The 27,672-nt window shown below is 55.5% G+C and overlaps 10 protein-coding genes across 10 annotated transcripts; 5 read left to right on the top strand and 5 right to left on the bottom strand.

Annotated features, from left to right (window-relative positions):
- Positions 1-2,795: 2,795 nt before the first annotated feature.
- Positions 2,796-3,742, bottom strand: FA10DRAFT_262560 (hypothetical protein; the record flags this gene model as incomplete). Its single annotated transcript, XM_025520134.1, has 2 exons — positions 2,796-2,826; positions 2,928-3,742. The coding sequence occupies 2 exons, from the start codon at positions 3,740-3,742 to the stop codon at positions 2,796-2,798; spliced, it is 846 nt and encodes a 281-aa protein (XP_025374606.1).
- A 2,891-nt stretch (positions 3,743-6,633) lies between these two features.
- Positions 6,634-7,834, bottom strand: FA10DRAFT_269360 (putative SEC22-synaptobrevin). Its single transcript, XM_025522721.1, has 4 exons — positions 7,393-7,834; positions 7,147-7,291; positions 7,013-7,071; positions 6,634-6,934 (listed from the first exon to the last, which is right to left on the bottom strand). The coding sequence occupies exons 1-4, from the start codon at positions 7,772-7,774 to the stop codon at positions 6,831-6,833; spliced, it is 690 nt and encodes a 229-aa protein (XP_025374605.1). The 5' UTR covers positions 7,775-7,834; the 3' UTR covers positions 6,634-6,830.
- A 65-nt stretch (positions 7,835-7,899) lies between these two features.
- On the top strand, positions 7,900-10,216 carry FA10DRAFT_184447 (putative ATP-dependent RNA helicase). The gene is made up of 5 exons (XM_025518335.1): positions 7,900-8,038; positions 8,137-8,248; positions 8,816-8,918; positions 8,983-9,393; positions 9,464-10,216. Exons 1-5 carry the CDS (start codon positions 8,025-8,027, stop codon positions 10,123-10,125), a joined length of 1,302 nt encoding a protein of 433 aa, XP_025374604.1. The 5' UTR covers positions 7,900-8,024; the 3' UTR covers positions 10,126-10,216.
- A 1,559-nt stretch (positions 10,217-11,775) lies between these two features.
- On the top strand, positions 11,776-14,672 carry FA10DRAFT_184427 (hypothetical protein). The gene is made up of 2 exons (XM_025518334.1): positions 11,776-12,191; positions 12,265-14,672. The coding sequence occupies exons 1-2, from the start codon at positions 11,920-11,922 to the stop codon at positions 14,468-14,470; spliced, it is 2,478 nt and encodes an 825-aa protein (XP_025374603.1). The 5' UTR covers positions 11,776-11,919; the 3' UTR covers positions 14,471-14,672.
- FA10DRAFT_276338 (D-tyrosyl-tRNA deacylase) lies at positions 14,515-15,486 on the bottom strand. Its single transcript, XM_025523312.1, has 3 exons — positions 15,305-15,486; positions 14,935-15,228; positions 14,515-14,858 (listed from the first exon to the last, which is right to left on the bottom strand). The coding sequence occupies exons 1-3, from the start codon at positions 15,408-15,410 to the stop codon at positions 14,629-14,631; spliced, it is 630 nt and encodes a 209-aa protein (XP_025374602.1). The 5' UTR covers positions 15,411-15,486; the 3' UTR covers positions 14,515-14,628.
- A 2,237-nt stretch (positions 15,487-17,723) lies between these two features.
- On the top strand, positions 17,724-18,902 carry FA10DRAFT_234515 (Pkinase-domain-containing protein; the record flags this gene model as incomplete). Its single annotated transcript, XM_025518986.1, has 2 exons — positions 17,724-18,313; positions 18,377-18,902. The coding sequence occupies 2 exons, from the start codon at positions 17,724-17,726 to the stop codon at positions 18,900-18,902; spliced, it is 1,116 nt and encodes a 371-aa protein (XP_025374601.1).
- A 336-nt stretch (positions 18,903-19,238) lies between these two features.
- On the top strand, positions 19,239-21,535 carry FA10DRAFT_269354 (putative alcohol dehydrogenase). Its single transcript, XM_025522720.1, has 9 exons — positions 19,239-19,371; positions 19,434-19,624; positions 19,696-19,758; positions 19,818-20,357; positions 20,426-20,540; positions 20,601-20,711; positions 20,778-20,918; positions 20,994-21,224; positions 21,290-21,535. The coding sequence occupies exons 1-9, from the start codon at positions 19,332-19,334 to the stop codon at positions 21,421-21,423; spliced, it is 1,566 nt and encodes a 521-aa protein (XP_025374600.1). The 5' UTR covers positions 19,239-19,331; the 3' UTR covers positions 21,424-21,535.
- Positions 21,491-23,400, bottom strand: FA10DRAFT_269353 (hypothetical protein). The gene has a single exon (XM_025522719.1). It carries the CDS (start codon positions 23,298-23,300, stop codon positions 21,723-21,725), a length of 1,578 nt encoding a protein of 525 aa, XP_025374599.1. The 5' UTR covers positions 23,301-23,400; the 3' UTR covers positions 21,491-21,722.
- A 297-nt stretch (positions 23,401-23,697) lies between these two features.
- On the top strand, positions 23,698-23,919 carry FA10DRAFT_288826 (translation machinery associated TMA7; the record flags this gene model as incomplete). Its single annotated transcript, XM_025524238.1, has 2 exons — positions 23,698-23,719; positions 23,783-23,919. 2 exons carry the CDS (start codon positions 23,698-23,700, stop codon positions 23,917-23,919), a joined length of 159 nt encoding a protein of 52 aa, XP_025374598.1.
- On the bottom strand, positions 23,897-25,881 carry FA10DRAFT_269352 (FAD dependent oxidoreductase). The gene is made up of 3 exons (XM_025522718.1): positions 25,096-25,881; positions 24,411-25,026; positions 23,897-24,343 (listed from the first exon to the last, which is right to left on the bottom strand). The coding sequence occupies exons 1-3, from the start codon at positions 25,669-25,671 to the stop codon at positions 24,075-24,077; spliced, it is 1,461 nt and encodes a 486-aa protein (XP_025374597.1). The 5' UTR covers positions 25,672-25,881; the 3' UTR covers positions 23,897-24,074.
- Positions 25,882-27,672: the final 1,791 nt, after the last annotated feature.

Raw genomic sequence — 27,672 nt, 5'->3', positions numbered from 1 at the left:
CACCATTGCTTCTGTTGTCGATGCTATTATTGTTGCTTGCGCGGTCGCTGATGTTCCTGTCGCCTTGCAAGAAAAGCTGGCTGTGTCTACATGCCGCATGCACTCTTGATTTTGTCACACATTTCCTAGACTCGAGGAAGAATGGATGGGAAGAAAAGATAGAGTACAGCTGATTGAGACATGAAAGGACTCTAATGGTAGAGTGGATCGCGGAAGAAAGGGGATGTATAGACTCAAGGGGAGAGACGGTCGAGAGAAAGAATTAGGTCTTGGATGAAGTCGATAGGGTCCCGCTTCCAGGGGTTCTCGTAAAGCTTAAGCAACGCTTGTCGTGCCAAATGCCATGAACACCAGACGATTTCGTTAATTTCAGAGATGTTTCTATCAAGCGTAATAATTTTCTTTGTACCACGGCGAAGTTCCTCAACCCTCCTCAGGTCTTTTATGCCCCAAGTTGTCCCCGAAGCATGTCCATTCTTGATTTTGGACACCTTTGCCCTCAAGGACTGGAGTTCTCCGGTGTCCTTTTCTTCGGAGTGTTCTGCATCTCCTGTCTTTGATGGCAACACTGCAGCAATTCCGCCCCTGCTTTCCACTAATTGCGAGTATAACTTCCGTCCGTCATCCCCAAACGCATCGTTCTCCTTTTTGGATAGAGCGAATACCTCCTGATTGTGGGTCGCTACAAATTCTTGAACGCGTTGGTAGTAAATCAGAGCTACTGACAGATCTTTTCTCGTAAATTTTTTGTCTGGGTATCCTGGCCCTGGTGCTTCAGAATGCATCCATCCAGTTGATGTCTGTTTGTCCGCCCTGCTTTGGTTGTGATTTAATGCCTTTCCGCTTATCTCGCCTACGATTTGGTCTTTTCTGTGAGGTCCGAACGCAGCGTCATCGCCCGTAGACGGCTGGTAATGTTGGGAGCCGGATAGACTAAAGGTTCCATGTCCTTGAAGATACTGCTCACTGATTTGAGTCTGCGACATCGCGTGTGTCTCAGGGATGTGCACCAGATCATGGTTGGGCCATGCATAGCCCGAAGATGCGCCCTGGACATATGGAGAGCCTTGAAAGCCAGTGATTCCAGAAGGCCCCTGGTGAGACTGACGACGCAATATGTCATATCCAGAGGTGTCCTGACCGTAAGGATGAAAAACCGAGCTGTGAGATTGATGGTGCAAGCCGTAGCATTCGTAGGTACCCTCGCCACAGGGTTGTTTGTGCGGGTTGCGAGAAGAAGAACTACCCTGGGCGAAAGACTGATCGTGCGAGGCGTGGGACTGAAAGGGACCATGCGTGTAAGCACGGTTGTGCGACATGCCTTGAGCCGCTTGCTGATGTGTTCGCTGGTGTGTCCCTCGACGAGCATAACTTACTTCGGCAGGGAGCGAATGCGTGTGAGGTTGCGAAGCTAATGCAGAGCTGAGCTGTGGGAATGGCGTGTCTTCTAGAAGTTGAAGGTAATCGAAATCTTCACTGTCCGCTCGCTTGGCCAGCGCTGGCTCCCCCGCGAGGCTGCGCGACTGCTGCCACTGGATGTCGCTGGCAAGTCTAGTCTCGTGCGGGAAATGGAGTACCCTGGCGGCTCCTGTCGAAGTCAGAAGGGTCAGACATAGAATGGGAAGAACTATCGTCATCGACCTTAAAGGAGAAAAGGCTGTCGACAAGCGTGGAGAGGAGGTGACTAGGTGGGCTGACAGAATGGGGAATCGAGAAATGGGCGAGTACGAACAATGCAAACAGAGCACGGCTGGAAAGAGACTTGTGTGAAGAGGTCCCTCCGTATGTAGCTTCAATTGTTGCCATGCAAACTGAAAATGAAGACGGTGACGCGATGGGGCTGAATGGCCAGAGTAGCAGCTGGTAGATTATGGCCACGACTTTACGCATTTCAGTCGACCGAAGGAATCGAAGAAGGACCGAGATCGCAGCGATGTTAGCCCCGGGCGACATGGGCTTGTTTGTCTAAGCAACTTTCATCGTGAAAAGTGCTGCTATTGTTAACATCCGTCCTGTTGTTGTTGCCACTATTATTAGTGCTGTTGTTGCTGTTGTTGTTATCATGAGCATCGTTGCTGTTATTGCTGTGATTGCTGTTGGCGTCGTTGACACCATTGGCGCTGTTGCTTTTGATCGCCCGGCCGCCTCACCGCGCCCCTTATCTTTTTTACGATTTTTTCGCGCAGTACGAGCGCAGTTTGATCGAGCAGGTTACAAAAGTCGAAAGTGCCCTGGGTATGAGACACGAGCCTCCAGGTCAAGGCAGAATTGGAGCGTTGCATAATGTGCTCCTCGTGTCGCTAATTGAGTACAAGATTCTTCTCACCGGCACAGATTCATCGCGACGTCAGTGCGCTTCGTGACGTCTTTGCTCCGACAACTTTCAACTTTGGGCTCATGCTGTCCCTTTCCCTGATGCTGTGAACACATACTTGCTTTAAACAGAGAAAGACATGGAAAAGGGGACTTATGGACTGAATGATCAAAGAGATCACTGTGCAGAGGGAGCGTGAGAGGATTGGTCGGGGAGTGAAAGGAGTTGGCTGATGTACTTGATAGCACTCCAATCCCAGGGATTTTGGTCGAGCCTATCCAACACCTTTGGATCCTGTGCCCAGCAGCGCTTGATGTATGGCTTGATGTTCCTGAGCTTGTGCACCAGCAAGGAGACGTTCATCCCACGGCGGCGGATATATTCTAACTTTTGCTCTTCTTCGATGCTCCAAGTTGACCCAAGCAACATTCCCATCTTAATCTTGTTTATTTTTTTCCTCAAACTCTCAAAAATGTCCCAGTCAGTTTTGAACGAAGCACCTTTCGGGGCACCTGTAGAGTCGTCAGCTGCCTTTCATGTCCTTCTAGTCTAGTCTAAAGCATATCTACCTTGTGGTTTGTCTTTATACCGGTTACGGTATATCCTTTGGTACAATTTCTTCATCTTTTTAGACAATACCGCCGCCTCTTCGGGTAAGAGGAGAAGGTCGTTTTTATTGTTCGTCTCCTTGAACGTTTGCTCGTGTCGGTAGAAGGTCATAGCTACTTCCAGCTGTTCTCTCGTGGTGACCTTTTCCGGGAATTTCGGCTGTGCAACTTTACGATCAGACGGACCTTGAGATGCTTTCCACTTAGACCGACTGCTTTGGTCGCGCTCGGACGCCTCACTGCGCTGCTTTCCACTGCGCTGCTTTCCACTGCGCTGCTTTCTTTTTCTTTTAGATTTGATCTTCTCGTCGCCAGACCCAGTCGAATCATGGTCGTGAGACAGATGTTGCGGACTGTGAGTCTCAGGGAAATCCTGACCATGAGGTTGAATATGCGAATCGTGAGACCAATAGTCGCTCTGGGTGTAAAAATCAGAGGGATCCTGTGCGTAGAAATCTGAGGGATATTGGGCGTAAGACTGGTAGTGCGACATGTCCCACGCCGCTGGCAGGTATGTCTCGTGAGAATTGTGACTCTCGTCGGGGAGAATCCCATGCGAGCGAGATTGCGAAGCTGTCCCGGAGCTGGGCTGCGCATTGGGTATGTCATTTTGATGGTCAAAGAAGCCGCCAAAACTTTCAAAGGGGTCAAAATTATCATGGCCACGATTCATCCTTTTGAACAGTACCGACTGCTGGGCAGTTCCGCTAAGGTCCTGCCACTGCCTCGTGTTGGTGGAAACGTCCTCATTGTGAGGAGGAACAACTGTAGCTGCTCCAAAGGAAGTCAGAACGGCCAGGCACAGGACGAGTGAAATCATAGTCGTCGAGCGTAAATCGGGCTGTTGTGAACCGGGAAACTATTTGACTGGGTGACGGACTGCCGGGCCAACGGAAGATGGGAAAGCACAGGCGATACAGGTGGGATCCTACCACGATGCGAGTTCGGTGAAGAGAACCCCTCCGTATGGCTTCACAAGTTGCTCTCGAGCGAAGATACGGACGAAGCCAGGTGGGCTAAATAGCCAGAGAAGCCCTGATTGAATTATGGATGTGAAATTTGGCTTTCTAACGAAGGCACGACATGCAGCAAGCGTCGCCCCTAACGACCCGGCCCGACCATGTGATTGTCATAGATGTCTCGTCCCATCCGTGTTGATGTTGATGTTGATGTTGATGTTGATGTTATTGACGATGTCAATTCGCTGTCCTGTCTTTCGCAAAGCCGAGGCGCTCATGTTGTCATCTAATTGACCCGAACTAATGTCATGGCCCCGGGACGTGGAGGGCGCCCCGAGGCCCTGTGTACTGTACAGTACTCCCTCTTACTCGCCGCCCTTTGTTTATTTCTCACGCACATGTCTAATTTGCTCCTCCTTGTTTACGACGGACTCTTTTTCAGGACTATTTGCCGTGTCGGATATCCGCGAGCACGCCATTGCCTGCTGCTCAGCCTAGTTGGCACAGAGTGCCGCGGCAAGCCCTCCAGCAGGCGCTCAAGTGCGCCCTCAAGCACGACGTCCAGAGACAAGCTAGGCGTCGCAGCGCGACGCCTGCCTCGATATACGAGCCTTTCTCCCCCGTACTTTCCGTCTTCTCTCCTTCGCAGATTACATTCTGATAAACCTTGTTAACTCAGGTGTCCACCTTCTTACAATCTATTGGTCTGAGCGCGCCTACTCCTTTCCCTTGTAATGCTCCTTTTTGTCTCTTAGCCGATTACATCTTTTGCTCTTTGACATGTGAACGAAAGGGAGCCTCGACTGCTTCTTCGTCGCCGCAGCACGCGGGAACCGGAGCCACCTAAGTATTTGGGGGCAGTCTGGGCAAGCTATATCGTCCACTGGTCGAGGTCTTCGCTGACGCTCGACCTCCCTGAGGATAGTTGTCAGCCCGGTCAATGTACTTCCTCAACTCCGTCAAGGATTGCAGGCACCCTGAGCATCCTGAGCCTATAGTTGATTTTTTTAGAGAAAAAGATTAGGAGAGAAGGAAGTTATCAACTGAACAATCAGAAAGATCACCGCTGAGAGGGAGTGTGAGAGGATTGGCCGTGGGGTGGAAGAAGCTCGCGAATGTAATTGAGAGGATGTTTGCCCCAGGGGTTTTGGTCGAGTTTCGCCAACGCCTTTGGATCCTCTGCCCAACAGCGCTCGACAAACGGCATGATCGCCTTGAGGCGGAGGTCCACCCGGGAACCATCAAGCCCACGGCCCCAAATGCGTTCAAAATTATTCGCATCTTCGATGTTCCAATTTGATCCCATTAATCTTCCCGTTTTGATCTCGGAAATCTTCCTCCTCAGTTTGGCCCAGATCTCCTTGTCATTTAGTTCCGGAGCAGCTTTTTGGGCTTCGCTCGAGTCGTCAGCTGCCTTTCTATCCTTTTCCATCGAAAGAACACTTACGTCGGGGGTACCTAGGATACCTGGCCTGGAGAATGTCGTCGTAAATCTCGACTTCTTTTTTTGTCATCTTCTCCTTTGCTTCGGGTGAGAGTTTCAAATATCCGGGATTCCTCGTCACCAAGGCTATTTGCTCATTTTCATAGAAGGTCAAAGCTACTTCAAGCTCCTTCGTCGTGGTCTTGATCTTTGGGAATATTGGCCGTGCGTCTGTACAATAAGGCGCACTTTGGAATGCCTCCTCGTTAGATGGACTGCTTTGGGCGGCCTGAGACGCCTCACTGCGCCGCTTTCCTTTAGAATGCCTCTTTTCGTCTTGAGAGCCAGATGAATTTTGGTCTTGAAACTGATGATGCGAATTGTGAAATTCAGAGAAGCCCTGGCCATGAGGTTGAGTGTACGGATCGTGAGAAAAATAGGCGCCCTGGGCGTAGATATTCGAGAGATCGTGGGAGTAGGGATGGTAGTGCGACATGTCCCACGTTGCTTGCTGGTGTGTACTGTGAGAAGCATGACTCTCATCGACAAGAAGCCCATACGTGTGAGCTTGCGAAGCTGTTTCGGAGCTGGGTTGCGCATTTGGCTTGTCGGTATGTTCGTTGAAAAAGTCGCTGAATTCTTCAAAGGGGTCAAAGTTGCCATGGCCATAATTCATCCTTTTGGACAGTCCCGACCATTGGGCGGTTCCGCTTAGGTGCTGCCATTGGCTCGCGTCGGTGGAAACGTCCTGATTGTGAGGAGGAGCACTTCTGGCTGCTCCAAAGGAAGCCAGAGCGGCCAGGCATAGGATGAGAGAAATCATAGGCGTCGAATGTAATGACATCTGGCTGTCGCAGAACGAAAAGTCGTTTGACCGATTGAGAGACTCACTGATCAACGGAAGATGGGCAAGCATAGATGGTGAGGGTGGAATCGTACTTTAAAGCGATTTGGATAAAGAGAGCCCCTCTGTATATAACTCCACAAATTGCTCTCGAGCGAAGATACGTACGGCACGAGTGTGGGCTGACTAGCCAGAGTAGCCCTCCGTGTGTTATGGGTAGGATTTCTTGCCGTTAAGCCTGGAGCGAAGGGACGAGATTGCAGCGATCGTCGCCCCTGAAGACCCGGCCTGGCCATCTGACTGCTATCAATGTCCTCGCCCTCGTCCTTACTATGTCGATGATATTGACGACGTTTAAATGTGAATTTGTTTTTCGCAACCCCAGGGGAGGGGGGGAGGGGGGCTCATTTTGGCATCTTACCGTTGATCAGGATCAGGCTGTTCAGGGTTGCTGCGCAGCAATAAACATTGACGGCGATGCAGTTGTGCTGCAACCGCTCCCCCCTTTTTCTCTTTTATGTTGGGTAAAAGCGAGATGGCTATGTATACAGAGATCAGAAGAATCTGATCCAGATGATAAAGAGAAAGAGAAATGCAATGGCGCCCACTCTGTGCCCCGTGCGCAGCGCCATCATCAGCGCGCAAGACCCGGAAGCAGAAGGGGTGGGTGAATAGATAAGACTCACGGGGCCCACTTGCGAATCATGGCGTCAATGTTGATTTGCCGAGCAGCCTTGCGATATTTGAGGCTCTCGTCTCGCAGCGAGGAGGACATCGTCGACATCTCTGCACGGGAGAGGAGAGGTAGGGCAGGCAATGTCAGCCTGGAAGAGTCAGGCCATCCTACAGCATTACAACACTCACGGTCGAGCGAGTCGCCACGCCAGAGGAGGTCTTCCATGTTCTTTGTCATGATTCGTGTCCTGCGTCGGTAGAGTGGGCGACACGCTGTCAGAGCCTGGAAAGGGGCACGTCACGTACCGCCTGCGACTACTCACACGTCCTGGAGATCGTCATTGAGCCTGCCCAGGTTGCCCTTTGTTCCGCCAGTACCGTCACTCGACGCTTGTGCGCTGGCCGCCTGCTGGGCTTCCGCCGTCCTCGAGTCGGCGTACAATCGTTTTGTTCGTTGCATGAATGTGTCTGATGGCCGGCAAGTAGAAGAGGCAGCAGGAAGCGTAGAGAGAGAAGATTGGGGTCAAACGAAGTGATCAAGACATAGCTATGCATGCCCTGCTACTCACCGAAGCCGACAAAGGCGTATGGTCTCAGGTTCCTCTGAGGGATTTGGGCGCCATAGTTTGTAACAAACTCGCGTCCGAGCTCATCGAGGTAGGCAAAGGCAAGTTTCCGCGGATAGCTGCGCTGTGCAATGGTGAGAAAGACGACACTGGTGGTGTTGAGCTGTCCTGCGGCGTTTGGTGGTGGGTAGATGAGGTAGTGGAGCGAATACGACGGCCCGCTGTCGATGGTGCAGGTAGCTGCCGAGGTTGGAGTCAAGCGGCGAAGGATGAGCTTGGCCTGCTGCTTGTACTCTGACAGCGCCGCCTCGGTGCTGCTGTCGTCGACCGACTGCGCCAGGGGAAGACCGTCAGAGAGGCGAGCGATCTGCGTCGAGAGAACCATAGTGCCAAGCTCGCGCCAAAGGAGAAAGAAGGGCGGCGTCCAAAGCGAGTCTAGTTCAATGGCTGGCTTGATTTAGGTAGGCGCGGCGGTAGCCCTCAGACTCGTGACAAAGTGCTCGTGCCACGCGTCAGGCTTCAGCCGATCGCCTCTCTCTGCCCATTTTCTTCCCATCCATCACCACCGCGACCACTGCGATCGTCAAAGACTAACCACAGCCCTACCTTCGCCCCACCCCTTCGAGCGCATCAAAATGGACAACGAAGAGTGAGCATCCGCCATGGCGGTACAATTGGTGCGGCCTTTTTGCAAGGGCAATGTTCGCTGACACGCCTTTGCTTCGCGTCTTCTCGTCTTTTTCCCAGTCTCATCGACTACGAGGAGGAGGTCAATGTCCCCACTGCCACCAACGGCGCTGCCGCAACGGCCGACAACGGTGCTTCGGCCGCTGCAGGCGACGAGAAAGATAGCAAAAAGGCGAGCATCAGTTTTCAGTATCCCCCCTTTCTCCCTTGGCATCCATCCACTCGGCGTTGAGGGTCACGCGACTACTGGCCCCTTCTCTCTTCTATGATGATCCCTCTCACGCGAGGCCATCGCCATCTACCCCAAAACTCCGTGAACGAGATGTCTGGACGTACGGACGGACGGATAGATGGATGGATGGATGGATAGACTGGGTCCGGTGTCTCTTTTTCTTCTGCCTCTTGCTCCGGCGGCAGGTTCGCATTGAGCGACGCTCGTCTTCCAACGCAAGGTGTTGGACGGAACTCAGCATCCACTCGATGTGCAACCTGTCAGTGCACCTTTTCTCACGGTAGCAGAGCCTGTCCTACCGGAAAGCAACAGAATGGGGTTCCAGCGCTCAGGCACAGGTCGCAGCATGCACGCTCACCGTCGTCATCCATGGGCGCGCCTCATCTATGCGAGAATCGCCTTCTCTTGTCCGTGCTTTGGTCGCCCTCCAGTCTTTTATTTCGAGAAGAAGAGTCAGCAGATCCTTACACATTCTCTCCTTCTTTCGCTCGACCTTGATCTCTACAGGGCTCCTACGTCGGCATTCACTCGACTGGTTTCCGGGACTTTTTGCTCAAGCCTGAGCTACTCAGGGCCATTTCCGACCTCGGTTTCGAGCATCCCTCTGAAGGTGAGCAGTCACCAGTCGCTCGCGTCAATAAGACAAACAAGATCCTCATCCCGCTTCGTTGCAGTCCAACAGGAGTGCATCCCCCAGTCGATTCTTGGCATGGACGTCGTGTGCCAGGCAAAGTCGGGTATGGGAAAGACAGCCGTCTTCGTCCTCGCCACTCTGCAGCAGATTGAGCCCCAGGACGGAGAAGTGAGCGTCATCGTCCTCTGCCACACGCGCGAGCTCGCGTACCAGATCCGAAATGAGTACTCGCGCTTCTCCAAGTACATGCCAGACGTCCGCACCTCGGTCTTCTACGGCGGCACGCCCGTGGCCACCGACCAGGCCATCCTCAAGGACAAAACAAAGTGTCCTCACATCATTGTTGGCACGCCTGGCCGAATGAACGCTCTTGTCCGCGACAAGAGCCTCAAAGCGGGCGGCGTCAAGCACTTTGTTCTCGACGAATGCGACAAGATGCTTGAGCAGATTGGTAAGTTTCCGGATGTCATTTGAATCAAGCTGGATGAGTGCTGACGATTCATATACCGATGACTGGATAGACATGCGCCGAGACGTTCAAGACATCTTCCGTGCCACGCCCCACCACAAGCAGGTCATGATGTTCTCGGCCACGTTGTCAAAGGAAGTCCGGCCGACGTGCAAGAAGTTCATGCAGAATCCGCTGGAGATCTATGTCGACGACGAGACGAAGCTGACGCTGCACGGCCTGCAGCAGCACTTTGTCCGCCTCGAGGAGACGGCAAAGAACCGCAAGCTCAACGACCTGCTTGATTCGCTCGAATTCAACCAGGTCGTCATCTTCGTCAAGTCGATTGCGCGCGCAAACGAGCTCAACAAGCTCCTTGTCGAGTGCAACTTCCCCAGCATCTGCATTCACGCCGGCATCAACCAGCAGGAGCGCATTGCAAGGTACCAGCAGTTTAAGAGTTTCGAGAAGCGAATCTTGGTGGCAACCGACATCTTCGGGCGCGGTATCGACATCGAGCGAGTCAACGTCAGCATCAGCTACGACGCCCCAGCGGATGCTGACTCGTACCTTCACCGATCCGCCCGTGCCGGTCGTTTTGGTACTAAGGGTCTGGCCATCGTCTTTGTCTCGAGCGAAGCGGACGAGGAAGTGCTCAAGTCGATTCAGTCGCGCTTCGAGGTCGCCATTCCCGAACTGCCTGCCTCCATTGACTCATCGACCTACATGTCCTAATAGCTATTTACCGGAAAAATTCTTTGCCTTCCGCTCCCCTACCCTTGTACCACAGCCACAGACCCAGACGGCCAAATGATTGGGATTCAGACATCGAATACGTTGCTCTCTCTCCTTCTCTTTTCGAGAGCACACGCAGGAACGAAGATCCAGGTCCGAGTGTCCCACGCTCCCGTACGCACATGATCAGTATCAAGGAAGAGAGAGTTTTTCATCTCCGACGCCAGTCCACCATGCTGTTTAATCTCCTCGGTCCGACTTCGTCGATCCAAACCGAACCCTCTAGGCTTGCCTCACGTCCACGAGCAGTATCGACGGGACGAGGTGCATCGCTCTTTGCTAAGGCCTGGCGGGGTTGCCGATTAATGATTACTTTTGCTTGCCTACGGCCAATGGAAGGCGAAAAGCATGCAGGCAACAGAGTGCGAGTTCTTGTCCCAGACCGGTTGCAATTCTGTTTCCTTTCTGTCTGTTGCTCTTTGCCTTTTTTTTTTTTTTTCAAACTCCTTCGGGGACCCGGGAGCCGCGTCCCGTGCTGCAGCAGCGAACCCCTTCAGCAATACATTCTCGCCAGGTGGGGTCTGTGGTTAAGACTCTCTCCTCTGCTCTGCTTCGTTGGTGTAAAGGGCGACGGCTGACCCGGAGTCTGAGCTTCTTTTTCTCTCCATTGACAGGCAGCCCTGGACACCATGAAGAGACTGTGCTGCATGCATTGTTTTGGGAAAGCACTCAATGTATAATTATTACGTGCCTTGATGGCTGGCTGCCCTGAATGTTGTGATCCACGCCCGACATCGGTCGAGCTCGGTGCAAGCGCGAAAGCAGCAAGGAGATCTTGTCAAGCCTTGAGCCAGATGAAGCGTGGTGCCTGCATCTCGCACCTGCGCTCTGTCGAAGACTTTTGAGAGCCTGACCAGTAGTCGAGATCGTATCTAGCTAGAGGTTGTCACGTTCAGCATCGTAATGTGCCGGTGGGAAAGTTGGGCGAGAACCTGGTGGGGGGAAAAACTCTGTTTGATTAATTTTACTTTGCGGACGGGCAAGGTATCTGATAGCTCGAGGAGATGTAAGAGACTACTACGTAGAATAGTAGGCCCCCCCTCATTATTCCCCTTTCGGTGGGGTTCTAGGTCGAGGGGCGAACGAGCAAGAGAACGGCCAGAGGCGAATCTCTAATTCGAAATCCGCTTCCCCTTTCTGTTTCAATTATCCCTCCCTCCCTCCCTACCCGTTCCGCCCAACGGGATTTGAAATAACAAACGACTGTTATCTCGGACGATACGGGGGATGTTATTGCACAAAATACTAATCCTCCTGCTACGCTTGCTGCTACTCCAGTAGTAAAGGATTGCCATTTCATTTTTTCGTAGTGTGATCTTGGAAAACCCCTAGCAGCAGCTCCCGAATGTGTTTTTCGCACGACACGGTGCGCAATGAGATTTTGCTGCTGATGAGCCTAGCGGCGGTCCGAAGGCCTTGATCCAGTCGCTCGGCCATCTCAACATTCCTCTCAACAACTCATCTCCATCCTCACTTATTCATCCTTCATCTCTTCATTTCTCCATCTCATCCTCATCCTCGTCCTAAAGCAAAGCGCTCAAAGCAAGGATCAACCAAGGAAGGGAAAGTACGATGACGCAGCGACAAGGCTAGATCAAGAGACCGCACAGAGAAAAAAAATAAGGGAGAGGGACTTGATGGGAGAGTGACTCGCTTTCCCTCTTTCTCTCATTCCTTCTTTCAAATTTTCTGCCTTCCCTGCGTTCTTCTCGAGGCCTTCGTGCCTGCCTCAAGATGACGACGGCGGGAGGGCGAGTCGGCATCGGCCGTGAACAGAGCCTCGTCTCCCCCGAGACGATGTCTATGGTCCTCACCGGCGCCAAGGCGGTGCTGCTTCAGCGTAGGGGCATCGACCACCGATCCACAGACATCACCGACCTCGTCATCTGTCTTCTCTCCATCGTGGGCGCAATGGTCATTATCGTGCCTTACGTGCTTAACCGAAAGAGCAGAAAGCTCCGTCATTCTCTTATCTTGGGTCTAGCGACTTCAGATCTCGTCTCGAGGTGAGTTTGTTCTGTTTCTTTCAGGCGACATGCACGATCGAGAGACTCAAGGTCAGACTTCTTTCCAAATCAGCATCATCATCGTGTGCACGTCTGCTTTCTCGATCGCCGGTGGAAGGCTTGGCGATGCTTATAGATTCTGCACCTTTGCTGGCTACATCTTTGCGACGTCAATCTGGACCCAGCACCTGTGGAACCTGAGCATCGCCGTCATCACCTACATGATCCTCGTCCGGCCCCTGTCTTCCATTATTCACCGCGTCGAAAAGCACCTTGCTTTGCTCTGGCCAACTTTTTGGGCCATTTCCCTCGTCGTCAACGGCGTTGCCTGGGGCGTCGTTGGCTTCGGCGACGTCGGAGGTTACTGCTCCTTTGACCCACAGCGCGGCGGGCCCCTCTTCAGCGCAATTTTCCAATTTGTGCCCCGGGCCACCGTCGTCGTCATCATCATCGTCCTCTACACCCACCTCTTTTTCTTCCTTCGACGCACCAACCTCTTCTCCAAGGCTGCCAGCCGCACTTCGAGGCCCCGGGGCACTGGATCGGGCACTGGATCGAGCCCCTTGGTAAGGTCGGGTGCCGGTGCCGGCGCTACAGACTCGCAGGGTGCGCGCAGCGGCGCTGGCACAGGACCGGAAGGCGACGTAGCTGCTCATCAGAGGAGCACGAAGCGAAATGAAGCCAGGGATTCGCAGCACGGCAGCTTCATACTCAATCAGGCTGCTGACACCAACTCGACACTGGGAGGATCGGTGACATTCTTCAAGCACCTCTTGACGCCCTCGTCTAAGCGAAGAAGCTCCGAGGCCACCTCGTCTGGCCACGCGCGCTCTGCCTCGACGCAGGACAAGGCTTCAGACGCCCCTCGAGGACCTGTCTACGATGACATCGAGATGGTTGCCACGCAGGGGTATGTGAATGGGGCGGGAAGCTCAAACGATGCCGTCGCCAACGTCATCGGCAACCATGGTGAGGAAGACGAGGAAATCGAAATGAACGAGAAGGGATCACCATCAACCCTCGCCCCGTCACCGTCTGACATCGAAGCTTCGCCCAGGGAGCTCGAGCCCCTGGGAACGGCGCCGATGCTGGCGCCATCGGCGGCGCCCAAGCTGCAAAACAAAGCTCATGCATCTGTTAAAAGGCCGAGCACCGCAGGCTCGGCCAAGACCCATGACCGTCCCCATATCGTTATTCCACCGCGCCCCTCGACAGGGGCGGGGCCCATACCCAGCAGAAGCAAGACGCAAGAAGAGGCCGAAGACACCGAATCTGTCGACAGCAACTACGATACCTGGCTCCGGAAGCAGAACTCGAGCTCCTCGCCCTTCCAGACCATGACACCGAGACGCGACGTCCGCGACTTTGGCATGACGAGCGCACCGAGGGAACACCTTAAGCACTACTCGCTCACACCTAGCGGTGTCGAGTCCTACAAGCGTGCTCTCGAGACGGGCACGCCTTCCCCTGTTCTGCCCTGCTCGCCAGCAAACAAGCGGGTTATGGACCCTTCGACTCCTCGAGATCAGTCGCCTGCTGCTCGGCGGCAGACAGAGGCAAACACCGCGCCTTTTCCCGTCAACGACCCAGTTTGCACGACGAAGGAGACAACAGAGAACAAGCCTGCGCCCTCTAATCCGACATACGAAGAGGCCCTGGGTGATGACTGGACCTGGGGAATGGCCGTCAGCACGCCGGGAGGAGGAGAGCGTAGGCAAGGAGTCGCCCACCGCTCTCTAGCAACACCGACTGCTTCTTCTGTCGACGCTACAGGGGCAGCAAGGCAGAAGGGCTGGTGGCACGGCCTTCGCGGGACAGGTGGCGCAAAGCGACGAGATGGCAGCAATGGCGTTGGAAGCAATGAGACGTCATCGTCGGAGAGCACAGGCGTCCATGGAGTCGAGTCGCTGGGCAGCACCCTCAATCGACAGGCATCTGTCCTCCTGCTCCTCTATCCGGCTGTCTACTGCTTGCTGTTCAGCATCTCGATCATCCGAATCATCGTCGACCTCGCGGGGTCGCCTAAGGACGCGGCCGCTGTGCGAGGCAAACAGGATGATGCCCTCCATGCCATCTCTCGATGGACCATCTTTGCTCAAGGCATGATCGATGCCGTCGTCTTCCAAGTCGTGGAGCGGCAGTTCAGGCGGAGGATGAAGAGGAAGAGGAGGATCGCCGCTGGCGAGCAGGTCGAGGATGCAATGTGGTACAAGGCCCTCCAGTCTGCCTGGACCTCTATCCGCGGCGGCAGCCCTCGACGAGACGTTGGCGAGAAGTAGGCGGTCACATTCAACAAGTAGTCCTGAAAGGCCAGATCGAATCACAGCGGCTGCTCTTCCCTGCTCTTTGCACCGTTGACTTGTAACATACACATCTTTCTATCATTTGACATTGCACCCCATTCTCTATCCTGCAAATGGGACATTCATCTGCGCTTTCACTTTTTGATGTCTGTATCCACGAGAATCGTGACGGGCCCGTCGTTGGTGAGGCTGCACTGCATCATTTCCCCAAAGGCACCGTCCTTGACTCTCTCGGCCACGTACTGCGTTCGCAGCTTCGCCAGCAGCTCGTCGTAGAGCTCCTTGGCCTGCGCGCCGCCCATGCTCTTGTGGAAGTCGGGCTTGGTGCCCTTTGTGAGCCGTGCATGTAGTGTGAATTGCGAGACTGTTACAAGATGAGTCAGCTGTCCAGAATGGCGAGCGGGTGACAGAGAGATAAGAAGAAGAAGAAGAAGACGCACTGCACAGGATCTCGCCCTGGATCTCCATGACGTTCCGCTTCCACGGCTTGCCGCCCCACACCTCTTCCGATCGGGACTTTTCCCCAGCTGCTGCTGCATCGCCGTCGAACTTCACACCTTCGCCCGGCGCTGCTGCCAGCGCTGCTGGTGTCGGCGCGTCTCCATTCGCGGGGGTTTGCTGCTCGGCGGCGTACTGCGGGGGCACGGCAATGTGCGACGCGAGCTGGTTCTCGTTCCAGAGCTTCGTCGCGAGGATTTTTGTGCAGAGCGGCGCAATCTCTGCCTGCGTGTCCTCTGTTCATGACAGGATACACAAAGCGTGTGAGAAAGAGGTACCCTGTAGAAGAAGGAGGGTGCAAGCTAGGCTCACCGGTACCAATTCCGATCAGGGCGACGATGCCCGGCCCGATGCGCGAGATGAGCTTGCCATTGACGTGGACGGTGGCGCCCGTCACGCGCTGAAGGACTGCCCTCATTGCGAGCCTGCTCTGTATGATCTGGCCCTCTCAAATTCTATCGTGCCTCGAAGGGGGTAGTAAATGGATCAAATTGGGAAGATGCTATCTTCACGTCGGGAGTGGGGGACCAAGCGCATTATCCCGAAGCTGATTGCGGCACGTGACTTGGAGTGAGAGCCTTCCACCTCCTCAGCAAGGCCTTCCTCCTAGAGAAGAGGGGCACAGCAGACTGGATGTAGAGCCAATTCCTTCAGCTTATTTAGGTAGACAGATGGGGCAAATTTGTGAGGGCCGAGGAAGAGGACTCCTTCCCTTGCTCTCCCGCGGGGAAGAGCGAGATGAGCAAGGCAAGGCGACAGAAAGACACAAGAGATGGCTCGGCGTGCTCGTCTAAGACTGCAACGAAGCCCGCTCGTGTTCTTCATTATATTGCATACGTCAGACGTTAGGCTGAGGTTCAATTCAGAAACTTGCTGAGAGACGATGTGGCACAGGAAGAGAGATTTTGAAAGAGAGAGAGAGAGACTGGGGGTGCGTATCTCGAAAGTGGAGTACAGTTTTCTGAATAGCGCGCCCACTTCGAGTTTGACGCCAACTCTTTTCCGCTGTGCGCCCGCGCCGACTTATTTATCCTCTAAAGCCAGGAATAATTAAAGTCGATCGTTGCGAGCCAGGTACGAGCCATGAGGTCAGAGCAGCAATGAGGTCAAAGGTGCAATTTACATGCTAATCTGCTGTGCACCTGGCCTTGCACTCAAATTCAAGTTGACCATGCGTTACCTACCCAGGCACGAAACAAATTTCAAAAAAAAAAAAAAAAAAAAGGGACGCAGGACCTTTCCTCTGCATTTCACGTTTGTGACGCCCACGAGGTAGACGTAGACACAAGAGGGCCAAGCCCAAGGAAAGCCGCGAGCGACTAAAAACCCTGATTTGACTCTGGACGGAAGTGCCCCGGCGGTTACACGGCAAGGCAGAAAGAAAGGCGTGCTCAAAGCACAAACTCCCTTCGCGTCGGGACAGGGTGGTAATGTAGGAACAGTCTCCCTCTCATTTTTTTTGGTCAGCAGTGCAGAATGACCTTGTGTCCAAGAGCAGGACTCGTCGCAGATAACCTGCTATCTCCTTCAACCACGCGGAATCATGTCTCTGGACGGCAATTTAGAACAGAAGTCCAATGGGCGCACACCTTGCCTGCTCTGCCGCCGATCCGCCTCCGAATACAATTTTATCCTTGGGCGTTCGTTCTATGTTTTGCCTTCTTGTATACGTTGACGTCGTCCTGCCCATTGATCATGTGGCGGCGCCCGCATGGGGCTTTCTCCTCGACGCACGCAACGACGTACGCACACAGAGAAGCTGCCCATTTCAATTGTATAAAATCACTGCTTCACGCTCAGCGACTCATCCTGCCTCCCTCACATCGAAGCAAAATCCTCCCTCAACCACTTCTCTCCTCTCTTCTTCAACTGGCAGCAGGACTACCCACCGGCAGCTCACCAAATATCTACCTAAAAGTGCTTCGACCAGGTGTCAACAAGCGTACGATTGCTCTCTCAACCACCAGTCACCCTTGTCGACCCCTAGTCGACTCCTGCCGCAAATCCCCACAGTTTGAAGCTCAGCAGGTTCTGATTAAGCTTCGTTCTCAGCGATGGCCGCCGTTCTCCCACCCACGAGTGCCACCCTGCCCGCGTCGGCTGCCCACGTCGGCTCCGCAACGATTGTTGCTAAGCCTGCAAAGCAAGCCACAACAACTACGACTACAACTACGTCTACGGCTAGCAGCAGCACCCAGCAGCCAGTCAGGAAAGTTCGGTGAGTAGCAGCAGTAATGAGCCAAGCTAGCTGCATTTGGGCGGCGCCACAATATTTTCGCGCGTCTAAAATAAGGACAAAGGGGGGGAGGCTCTGGACAAAGGGAGACGACGGATCCTTCTTCCCTTTGTCACGACCACTCTTCCCATTGTTCCCTACCGGCGCTTTGTACGATCATGTTCAAAAGAACTACTTTTGCTGACTCTCGTTGTCTTGCATTGATCTACTCCCCGATACAACCACCGACGCAACCTCGACGCTGCGCTGATCTGACACCTTCCTGACCACCGTCATCTCTTGCTTTCGCCTTGGACCGCCATGACGACTGCCGAACTACTTCCCTCTTCTCTCGCAACTTCGCCGACGTCTGTCGCCACGCGCAATGTCATCGATGATGATTGCTCCACGTCATCGTCTTCGACTGGCCTCTCCTCGCCGTCGGCGCTGTCACTCGCATGCGAACCGTGCGACGATGCTCTGCTCAACGACCCTTGTGTCGTCACCGCGCTTCGCATGTTCGATGACATATTAAACATCGCCCCGCCCGACGATACCGTGCAACACATCGACCACCACAGCTTCAACGTCGGTTCTCGTTACCGCGTGTGTGACGTCATCGGCGAGGGCGCCTACGGCGTCGTCTGCTCGGCCATCCACCGTCCCACCGGCCAGAAGGTGGCCATCAAGAAGATTCAACCTTTCGACCACCAGATGTTTGCGCTTCGTACGCTCCGCGAGCTCAAGCTTCTCCGTTACTTTCAGGAGAGTGATGTTTCGGAGAACATCATCAACATCCTCGACGTCGTCAAGCCACCGACGTTTGAAGCCTTCAACGAGGTCTACCTCATTCAGGAGCTCATGGAGACGGACCTTCACCGTGTCGTCCGCACGCAAAAGCTGTCCGATGACCACGCTCAATACTTCACCTACCAGATTCTCCGTGCTCTCAAGGTGATGCACTCGGCCGACGTCATTCACCGTGACCTCAAGCCAAGCAACCTGCTGCTCAACGCCAACTGCGACCTCAAGGTGTGCGACTTTGGCCTCGCTCGCAGCGTTCTCACCGCTGAGCCCGGTGGCGAAAATGGATTCATGACCGAATAGTAAGTCTCATGCTCGATTCGGAGCTCTCAGAACGGAGCTGACTTTCATCGTCCCGACTGTAGTGTCGCTACTCGTTGGTACCGCGCACCGGAGATCATGCTTACGTTCAAGCAGTACACCAAGGCCATCGACGTCTGGTCTGTGGGTTGCATCCTGGCCGAGATGATCAGCTCGCGTCCCTTGTTCCCTGGCCGCGACTACCACCACCAGATCTCGCTCATCCTCGACGTGCTGGGAACACCATCGATTGACGACTTCTACGCCATTGGCTCTCGTCGGTCGCGCGACTACATCCGCAACATGCCCCTTCGCAAGCGCAAGGACTTTGCCAAGCTCTTCCCCACCGCCTCGCCAGAAGCGCTCGACTTTCTGCAAAAGACGCTCGCCTTCAACCCAAAGAAGAGGCCCACGGTGGAAGAGTGCCTTGCCCATCCTTACCTGGCTGCCTACCACGACCCCGAGGACGAGCCGAGCGTGGCGAGCCTCGGCCCAGAGTACTTTTCCTACGATCTCGCACCCAGGCCAAGCGCAGCCGAGCTCAAGGAGGAGATGTGGAACGAGATTGAGTCGCTCCCTCGCTTCATCTGAAATTATTCAAATGCAGTCCCCCCAGATCAAGGGAGATGAATCCTCCGACGAGGAATACCGTCACGACTTCTTTTCTGCTGTTCCACATCACTCTGTACTCATACATAACGACATACGCCCAGGTAGTTGACTCACATATCATTACGCTCCTATAAATTCTTCTGCTTTACGATCCATCGTTAACGCAAGAAGCACTTTGTGTGTGATGTGTGTGTTTAAGTCACCGGCGCAGATGCAATTGCCGAAGCCGAAGAAAAAGAAGCCACCTGAGCAGGGGGTGGGGACCCTCCTCCACCACCCCGCGCGTGTCGGATTGGTCGCTCGACAGTCCGAGGTGGGGAAAGTGGGTTTTAGCCCTTTTCTTCTTCCTTCTCACCTCCCTCGACCAGGCCCGGACAAGATAGCAGCGACGAAGAGTATCTGCCCACCATGTCGTCTCGAATCGTCCCTGCCTCTCGCCAGTCCATCAGTGAGTGACACTGGGCTCCGCCCTCCTCTTCTTGTCCACGAGCTCACCAAGTCGACAAACAGTGAACTTGATGCGCCTGTCGCACTCGGCCGGCTGCCCCTGCCATGGTTGCTCCTCGCTCCGCAACACGTCGCTGGGAGCCGTCCGAGCAGGTGCAAAGATGATTGCAGGCCACAACCAGTCGGCGGGCGCCAGTGCAAGGGGCTATGCGACGCCCGTCGACGACCAGCTGCAGAAGGAGTATGCATTCGAGGTGCGTTTGGGTTCTCGCTCTTTCTTCTGCATACCATGTGCGCAAGTGAAGCTGATTCAAGAGCATTGTAGCTCGCTGCCAGCAACATTCGCTTTGGCGAGGGCGTCACAAAGGAGATCGGCATGGACTTCCAGGTGAGCATATTCCTCTGGCTCTCCATAGGAAGACGCTCTCATATCTCTTTCTTAAACAGAACATGAAAGCGCGCAAGGTCGGCGTCTTCACCGACCGCACCGTCCGTGACCTGACTCCAATGCAGCAGTCGATCGAGGGTCTCGAAGCAGCTGGGATCCCCTATGAGATCTTTGACCGGACCAGAGTGGAGCCCAACGACGAATCGTGGGCCGACGCCATGGGTTTCGCGCGCAAGCACGACTTCTCCCATTTCCTTGCCGTCGGCGGTGGCTCCGTCATGGACACGGCCAAGGTCGCAAACCTCTTTACGTGCTACCCGGACGCTGATCTCCTCGACTTTGTCAATGCGCCCATCGGAAAGGGCATCCCGGTCGACAAGACGCTGAGACCGTTGCTCGCGGTGCCCACGACGGCAGGCACAGGTTCCGAGACGACGGGGACGGCCATCTTTGATCACAAGGCCTCGTCAGCAAAGACTGGTATTGCCAGCAGGGCTCTTCGCCCGTTGCTTGGCATCGTCGACCCGCTCAACACACAGACGTGCCCCGTCGCCGTTCATGTGTCCGCCGGTCTCGATGTCCTCTTCCACGCTCTGGAGGTAAGTGCAAAGCAGAGGCTCTCTCGCGTCGTCTACGAGCTTCTCACGACATTCCTCCCTTTTTGCAGAGCTACACAGCCATCCCCTACTACGAAAGAGTGCCCCGACCACAGAACCCGCTCCAGCGTCCTGCTTACCAGGGACGGAACCCTATCAGCGACGTGTTCTCGCTTTGGGCCCTGAGTAAGCATCTCCGGTCTCTCTGTTAGGATTCCCAATCATGCTGATGAGCCTTGATCACAGAGCAAACGGTCAAGTACCTTCCTCGCGTCGCCAGAGATCCCATGGGCGACACCGAGGCCCGTGGCCAGATGCTCTTGGCAGCCACCTTTGCTGGTATCGGCTTTGGCAATGGTGTGTACTTTCCCCTCTTTTCTCTGACGATGAGACTCAATTGCTCACGTTGCTCCGCTCCCGTAGCTGGCGTGCATCTCTGCCACGGAATCTCCTACCCCATCTCGGGCCTAAACAAGACCTTGACCAACTACTACCACCCTGGCTACAACTCGGACCACCCGTTGATCCCGCACGGCCTCTCCGTCTGTCTCACCGGCCCCGGTGGTGAGTCTTTAGTTTTCCTCTTCCTCTCTTCTTCTTTCTGCCATGATGCTGAAGCCCTATCCATCCCGTTGCCAGTCTTTGAATTCACCGCCCCTTCCTCGCCCGAAAGACACCGCGAGATTGCCTCCATCTTCGCCGCGGCCGACGCTGAGGACGGCGGAGATGGGACGCTCTCCGTCGCTTCGCTCGAGCGGCTCCCAGATGCCGAGGTTGGCAAGGTGGTGCACGACGTCATTGCCAAGTTCCTCGTCAAGACGCTCGGCATGCCGCGCGGCCTCGAAGCCATCGGCTACCGATCGGAGCACAGTGAGTTGTTAAAGCGAGGCCGGGTATGGAGGAAAGGACTATATGACTGACTTAGCTGTCTACAGTCCCTGCGCTGGTCAAGGGCAGTATCCCGCAGAGACGGGTGCTGGATCTCGCACCGGGCATTGGAGATGTCGCCGGCGGTTCTGATGGCCAGGCTCACCTGACGCAGGTCATTGAACGAAGCATGAGCTACTGATTGCTTCTTCGCCCCTCGTAATGCTTTGCTTGTTTATTCTCGTCTCAAAATTAGGCTTCAATTGATGTCTTGTGACGACGACAGCACAAACATTGGAGTGATGATGAGGAAATTTGATGGTAATTGCGGTGCTTTTAGCGCTGATGCCGGAATAGCAGCTCAGTGTAGTAGACGATTCGATGTATGAATGGGATGATGTGGACATGAAGTGCGGCGTTAGAGCGAGAATGAGGGGAAGACTCAAGCAGGAAGGAGGATGGGAACATGAGCTTTGGTGCAAGGGAAGCAAAAGTCCTTGATCAGCGCATCCTGCGGAGGTGGCTTGGGACGTGCATGCTGTGAGCCCAGCCGTGGGCGTGGCCCCGGGGCGCCCCAAGCCTGGGCTGCCTGGGCTGGTAGGGAGCGAAGCGGGACTGCGTCGAAGCGAGTCGAGTGGTAAACGAGCAGTTGGTCTCGCCTTCCTGTCGGTTTTCGTCCTCTTCCTCACTCGACGCCGCCCCTCTGGCATGGTCGATAAAGGGGTTATCGTCGTCGTCCTCGTGCACTGGGGCTTGCTGCCGACAACTGAGTCCTTGCCCGTGGTCACTATCCTGGCCGCCCGCGAATCCGGGAGCAACGAGTGTCTTTGCCCGTTTGACATCCTGACCTTGCACCTCCTCGACCTCGACGTGCTTCCGTTTTCGGTCTCCCACGCTTGGCACCGGCGCATTCTGCCCAGCAGGCTGGTCACCGTCCATTGCATCGTAGTCTTCGTCCTCGTGCATCGCCGCCAGCGTCCTGGCGTTGGCTGCCACGATGCCCTGATGAGAGCGAGACCGGCCCATCCGCTGTACTCTCTCACTGTGCCATTGATCATCGCGCTCGTCATCGTTGATGTCCTCCTCATCGTCATCGTCGTCGCTCCAGCCTGCTCGATCGAGTCGGTCGAGCAGCTCAAGATTTGCTTTTGACTTCATCGTGGAAGATGATGATGATGACGACGACGCCGACGACGACGAAGAAAGGCACTCCTGCTGAAGACGGCCAAGACTGTGCTGTGACGATGACCTTGCCGTCTCTTTGAGGATGCCCCGGAACGGAGGCCGCTGTGGAGCCTGGGCGGCGACGGAAGCCTTGGTTCCCGGGAAAAGGAGCCTAGGCTGAAGCTTGTCGAGGCTGTACACAGGCCCATCCTCGCTTTCGTTATCGTCCTCTCCGCCCGAGTCGTCCGAGTCGCTCGCAAAGGCGTCCGCGTACGTGACACGCTGGCCCCGGAAGACGTAGGTCATGGTCCCACGCTCCCTGGGCATCGCTGGATGGCTGCGGGCAGAGCCCACTCGGCGGCCGGTGTAGCCCAGATCGGCGGGCCCACCCTCGAGGAAGGGATTGCCAGGCGTATCTCTGACTGGCACTACCTTGTGGAGCGAGTGGCCAGCATGCAGACGAATGCCGTGGTCGTATCGACGTGCTGGCGCGGCTTTGACCTTGACGGGCGTCGTTGGACGCTGGGCAATTGAGGGCTCGGTGGCGGTGATGCCGCCTGGGCGGACCAAGCTCGCCCGGGAAGCATCGACCGAAGGCTGCCGATAGCGTTCCAGGACATCTTGCTGCTGGTGCTGGTGCTGGTGCTCCTCGCGTTCCTTTTCGTTGGTCGTTGCCGGCGGCGTCAAGGAGTCGTTTCCTACTTGCTGCTCTGGGCTCGTCACTTTGGAGAGCGAGGCCGAGAGAGGGCCGCGTCCTCGAGCATCATGGTGGGAGACTGGCAAAGAAGCGAAGGCATGAGCGGCCTCGACGGTGTACAGGTCTGCAGACACATCTGGGCAAGCCCGCGGCATCGCCTTCTCCTCTTCGTTGGCACGTCCGCTGCCCGGCGGCGAGGGGTAGCCGTACCTCTCCATCTGTGCGTTGTTGTGTTGATGATAGAGCTCCGGCGACCTTTGCAAGGAAGGTAAATCAGAGAACAGAGCAAAGGTTGAAGAAGGATCCCCGTTGTATGCGTGACGAGCAAGTAGAGGCCGCGCGCGCACATACACGCACAAGATGCACTCCCTTTGTCTCGATTGTCACACAACCCAAAATCAAAAAAAAATGCAACTCCCGTCCGTCCCTTCCCAAAAGTCGCGTCTCGCCGCGTCGCGCTCATTTCAGTGGGCATTCCGTCATTGCAGGCCCGGGCCTACAAATCCGTCACAGAAGCACAAAGGGGCACGAGGGAAATAAAAAAAAGGTAAAATAAAAATAAAAATTGGAAGGGCGTAGGGTGTTCTCCTCAAGCTCAACTTCCACGAAGCAGCCATGAATCGCCAGGGAGGTAAAGGTGAGTAGAGGCAGGTGTTGGCTCATCATAGCTGCAATTATTGAGTCAGACGCACCGGTACAGCCAAGCCGCTCAAGCAGCCCAAGAAGGACAAGAGGGAGGACGACGAGGACGACGTTGCGTTCAAGCAGAAGCAAAAGGCGGACGAGGCGGCCAGGAAGGCGGCTGCTGCCAAGCTCCAGGGGGGCAAGAAAAAGTAGGAGGGCTATGTCCTCCTCTTTCTCTTTGTGCTCTCTTTCGATATGTGAGTTTATGGCCCTCTGTCCAACACGACGACTACACGACTTCTGGTGACTGACTGGGACGCTCTGTCTACACCAGTGAATTGTCCAAAGAATCTATAGATTGGTAACGCTCATTCGTAGCGGCAATCCACATCGCGGCGCTTGCTACGCGCATTTGTCCATCTGAAACAGCTGGGGAGACCGCTGGCGTGCTCCCACTGCTCGTCGGTCATTGCCGCCTCGTTGGCACCGGCCAATTGGCCGAGAATCAGGCGCGCTACGCCGCGTCCACACGTCGCGGCCCGGGCCATGCCGTGGCCTTGCATGCCGACGCAGAGCCAGAGCCCGGCTGAGTCGCTCCACGCTTGCTGCCCACATAGCGGAAGCGAGTCTCGTGTGTCTTTTGAAAGAGAAAAAGTGTGAAGCGAGGTCAGCTTTAGAAGAGGTGTTCCAAGAAACAGACTCACAGCCCTGAATGCCGGTCCACACGTGAGTCAGGCGGCTCTCGTCGTCGTTCCACCCTTCGAATGTGCGGCCAGGATATGTGCGCAGATGCTCGGTGACGGCATCGGACACAGTGCTGTCGTCGACGGTGCCGACGACCTGGTCTCTCGGCGTCAGAGGGTGGCCGCCCCCCAAGATAAAAGGCCCGCCCTTGCTCGACCTCTTTGCATCGTTGCAGGGCCGCTGAACGAGGTACTCGAAGTCTTCGCCTCCCTTTGCGATGGAGTAGGTCTGTTTGAGGCTGCCCTCGTCCCGGTACGCGGGCGGTGGATCGATGGAACTGCACTGGGCCTTGTGAGACAGCAGAAAGTCACCAAGGCCGGGCACCAGGGCCTCGGTGTAGCCATTGGTGGCAAGGAGCACATGCTTGGCTCGCAGGGTGCCCCTCGGCGTCGACAGGGTCCAGATGCCCTGCTCTTGTTTCTGCTGCTGATGCTCAATACTGGTGACAGGCGCGTGCGTAAAGAGCTGCAGGCCGGCGTCGATGGAGCGAGACAGAAGCCCGTGCACGAATCGAAGGGGATACACGGAGGCAGCCGTGAACGTGGCGGCGCCGACGCAGCCTGGGATGCGGGTGACCTTGTGCATCTGATGTCAGCTTCAGATCGAACTCTGGCTATGCACTGCGACTCTCTTTCGAGAGCTCACCCTTTGGGCTTCCTCTGCATCTTCGATCCAGGTGACTTCCTCCTTGTTGAGCTGCCCGTACTCGTCGTATGCCTCGTAGCTCTTGCGCGACAGTGCCTTGACCTCGTGCTTCATAAAGGCCGCAAACGTCTTTCCCTGCCACCAGTCGCAGTCAATCTTTTCCCTCTGGGCCGTGTCTCGGATGTAGTCCATCGTCTGGCGCTCGTTGACAAGGACCTTGTGCGCCTGGTCCTTGCCCACGATGGCAGCGTACCTCAAAAAGCCCGCATAGGCATCCGGTCGGCAGTGCCCGCCGTTTCTGGCCGTGGCGCCTGAGCATGCCCGTCGCGCTTCGACGAGGGCCACTTTTGGCCGCGGCCTCTTTGTGGTTCTTGCTTCGTCGTCGTCGTCGTCGTCGCCCTCCTCCCCACGGAGCAGCGTATATGCGGCCGTGGCGCCCGAGATGCCGCTGCCCACGACGACGACGTCAAACAGCTGCTCGGTCGGCAGAGGGCCATCCCGGCCGTGATCGTGGATCGGCGAGTCGGCGCTCGTCGCTTGCCAGTATGATGTCGTGGGATTCTCGACCGGCAGCATCGCGGGAGTCCGTGTGCGTGGATTTTCGAGGCCAAGATTCCAGCCAAGCTGTTCTACCTTCCCTTCTGCAGCAAATCAAAGATGACAGCGTGAAGCTGACCGGCAGCGACAGGACCAGGATGATAGGGATGATGCTATCAGGCAAGCCTTTCACAGGACGACTTGACTGGGCCCGAGCGCAGCGCGAGAACAACGAAGGGTAGATAGAGTGTGGAGGGGTGGTTGGGCGGGCTGCTTGAATTTCTGCGGGCGCAGCGTGCTTCCCATCCCCCCGCGCTGCTTTGGCCCCCTCGCTCGCCGCCCAGGCCGACGGCCAGGCAGGCAGGCAGGCAGGCAGGCAGGCCAGCCAATAACCCAGAGAGTATCTCTGAGTCTCCGATAGCACCCCTGATCCCCCACACGCCCCCCACACGCATGTCCAGCAACGGCTCCGCGCGCAGTCGACTGACTTGACTGACTTGAGGACTATCTGACTGACTGACTCAACGAAAACACAGCGTCGCAGCATGATGCTGGACTGGCTTCGGCGTGGCGCTCACAACGGACGTCCGGCGGCTTGCCCATGGTCCGCGCCGCTGGGCACTTGTGGGGGTGCCTGTCTCCTCCTCTTGCATGCTTACATTCTCACACCCTGTCTTGTCTCGAGGCACGGAAGCGGACAAGCTGAGCTGGGGTCTACCGGCGGAGCAGACGAGAAAGTCAGGTCTTCCCAGGCACCACGGGATCCCAGTCTCTGAAATCTCCTCTCTCTTCCCACATACAGTCTTCAGACGTCTGTAAGCCAACCAAGAGCACCGAGAAGGTACTTCGGGCGATGCTATGCAAGCCAATTGTTTTATCGCCCGCCGCCAGTCTATTGCCCTCCGTCCTGAGTCCGCTCCTGTACGGCATCGGCTGTACACAGTGAGAGGAGAGACCTACACACACAGAAATGGACCGCCATTCACTCCTGTAGAGATATAAGAGAGAGAGAGAGAGAGAGGAGATGGGGGTGCGCCTTTTCTTTTCCTTCGTTCTGCGTCCTGCGCGCGGTCGGTCCCTAGAACAGCCTGGCCGTTACTCACTGCGAGTCAACGAGTCGCTGACCCACTCGGGGACTCTGCTCGACTCTTAAGATAGGGACAAGGTTCAGATAAGGGAGACTCGCTGGACACCAGCCTCATCGAGGCAGACGTCATCACCGTGCAATCATCAGACCTGTCCAGGACGCAGACGCCATACTAATCGAAAGCAGCTGTAACGGCCCCTTCCCTTTCGAGAGGGGTTTCTTCCTCGCAACACCGCCCGGAAGCCTCAGCCTTTGCGTCACCGCTCGGGCCCCCGGCGCAGGATTGCCCAGTTGTGCCTGTCCCCGCACGCTTTCAGCTTCTGGCCGACGACGGAAAGCCCGATCAGTCAGCCCGATCAGTCAGCCCGAGCGGGGCTGATCACTCAGCAGCAGCAGCGGTCGTCTCCGTTCCGACGCCTCCTTGAGAGATACAGAATTCAAAAGTAGAAGAGAAGCCAGATATGAAGGCGACCAGGTTTGCATTCCTCGTGGTGCTTGTCTCTCTCATAGCGTCTCGCGACGGTCAGACGTTGGGGCCTGGACCTGGCGCGAGTGGATACCAGCAACACCAGCAGCTCCTCCTTTTCAGCCAGCCCGGAAATGCATCGACCAACACCCTGGGCCTGAGCGGGGTGGGCGCCTGGCAGAGCTATGGTGTGTCTACTTTCTCTCCTCGTTCTCCAGCTACGAGATCAGTGGCAGATGATATGCTTCGTCTTTGCACAGGTGATGGTCATTGAAACAACCTTTGTACGGGCTTCAAGACGGATCAGTGCACCGTGAAGATCTTGAAACACACCTGACGACTACGTCTGCTGCTTCATTGCCTGCCAGCTTCTGCTGCACCCAAGCCGACAAACTGACAAGAGCCGGTCTCTTGTGCTCCTCACTTATTCTTCTGTACCTTCATATCGATCCCACCTGTACTCGACTCATGATTCACTCTCACCATC

Source organism: Acaromyces ingoldii (genome assembly GCF_003144295.1).
Source record: "Acaromyces ingoldii strain MCA 4198 unplaced genomic scaffold FA10scaffold_7, whole genome shotgun sequence".
NCBI classification, from domain to species: Eukaryota; Fungi; Basidiomycota; class Exobasidiomycetes; order Exobasidiales; family Cryptobasidiaceae; genus Acaromyces; species Acaromyces ingoldii.
Note: the sequence above shows the minus strand (reverse complement) of the source record. Positions and strands in the feature narration are given on the sequence as shown.

Bases quoted from the DNA above. Each gene is read 5' to 3' on its own strand.
- FA10DRAFT_269353 (XM_025522719.1), bottom strand. From the start codon at position 23,300: ATGGAGAGGTACGGCTACCCCTCGCCGCCGGGCAGCGGACGTGCCAAC.
- FA10DRAFT_184427 (XM_025518334.1), top strand. From the start codon at position 11,920: ATGACGACGGCGGGAGGGCGAGTCGGCATCGGCCGTGAACAGAGCCTC. The intron at 12,192-12,264 runs GTGAGTTTGTTC...TTTCCAAATCAG, and splicing joins ACTTCAGATCTCGTCTCGAG to CATCATCATCGTGTGCACGT.
- FA10DRAFT_184447 (XM_025518335.1), top strand. The intron at 8,919-8,982 runs GTGAGCAGTCAC...GCTTCGTTGCAG, and splicing joins TTTCGAGCATCCCTCTGAAG to TCCAACAGGAGTGCATCCCC. The intron at 9,394-9,463 runs GTAAGTTTCCGG...ATGACTGGATAG, and splicing joins CAAGATGCTTGAGCAGATTG to ACATGCGCCGAGACGTTCAA.
- FA10DRAFT_276338 (XM_025523312.1), bottom strand. From the start codon at position 15,410: ATGAGGGCAGTCCTTCAGCGCGTGACGGGCGCCACCGTCCACGTCAAT. The intron at 15,229-15,304 runs GTGAGCCTAGCT...TGTCATGAACAG, and splicing joins CCTGATCGGAATTGGTACCG to AGGACACGCAGGCAGAGATT. The intron at 14,859-14,934 runs GTGCGTCTTCTT...ATCTTGTAACAG, and splicing joins CCAGGGCGAGATCCTGTGCA to TCTCGCAATTCACACTACAT.
- FA10DRAFT_269360 (XM_025522721.1), bottom strand. From the start codon at position 7,774: ATGGTTCTCTCGACGCAGATCGCTCGCCTCTCTGACGGTCTTCCCCTG. The intron at 7,072-7,146 runs GTGAGTAGTCGC...CTACCGACGCAG, and splicing joins AATGACGATCTCCAGGACGT to GACACGAATCATGACAAAGA. The intron at 6,935-7,012 runs GTGAGTGTTGTA...TCTCCCGTGCAG, and splicing joins GCGTGGCGACTCGCTCGACC to AGATGTCGACGATGTCCTCC.
- FA10DRAFT_269354 (XM_025522720.1), top strand. From the start codon at position 19,332: ATGTCGTCTCGAATCGTCCCTGCCTCTCGCCAGTCCATCA. The intron at 19,372-19,433 runs GTGAGTGACACT...GTCGACAAACAG, and splicing joins TGCCTCTCGCCAGTCCATCA to TGAACTTGATGCGCCTGTCG. The intron at 20,919-20,993 runs GTGAGTCTTTAG...TCCCGTTGCCAG, and splicing joins CTGTCTCACCGGCCCCGGTG to TCTTTGAATTCACCGCCCCT.
- FA10DRAFT_269352 (XM_025522718.1), bottom strand. From the start codon at position 25,671: ATGCTGCCGGTCGAGAATCCCACGACATCATACTGGCAAGCGACGAGC. The intron at 25,027-25,095 runs GTGAGCTCTCGA...CAGATGCACAAG, and splicing joins ATGCAGAGGAAGCCCAAAGG to GTCACCCGCATCCCAGGCTG. The intron at 24,344-24,410 runs GTGAGTCTGTTT...CTCTTTCAAAAG, and splicing joins GTGGACCGGCATTCAGGGCT to ACACACGAGACTCGCTTCCG.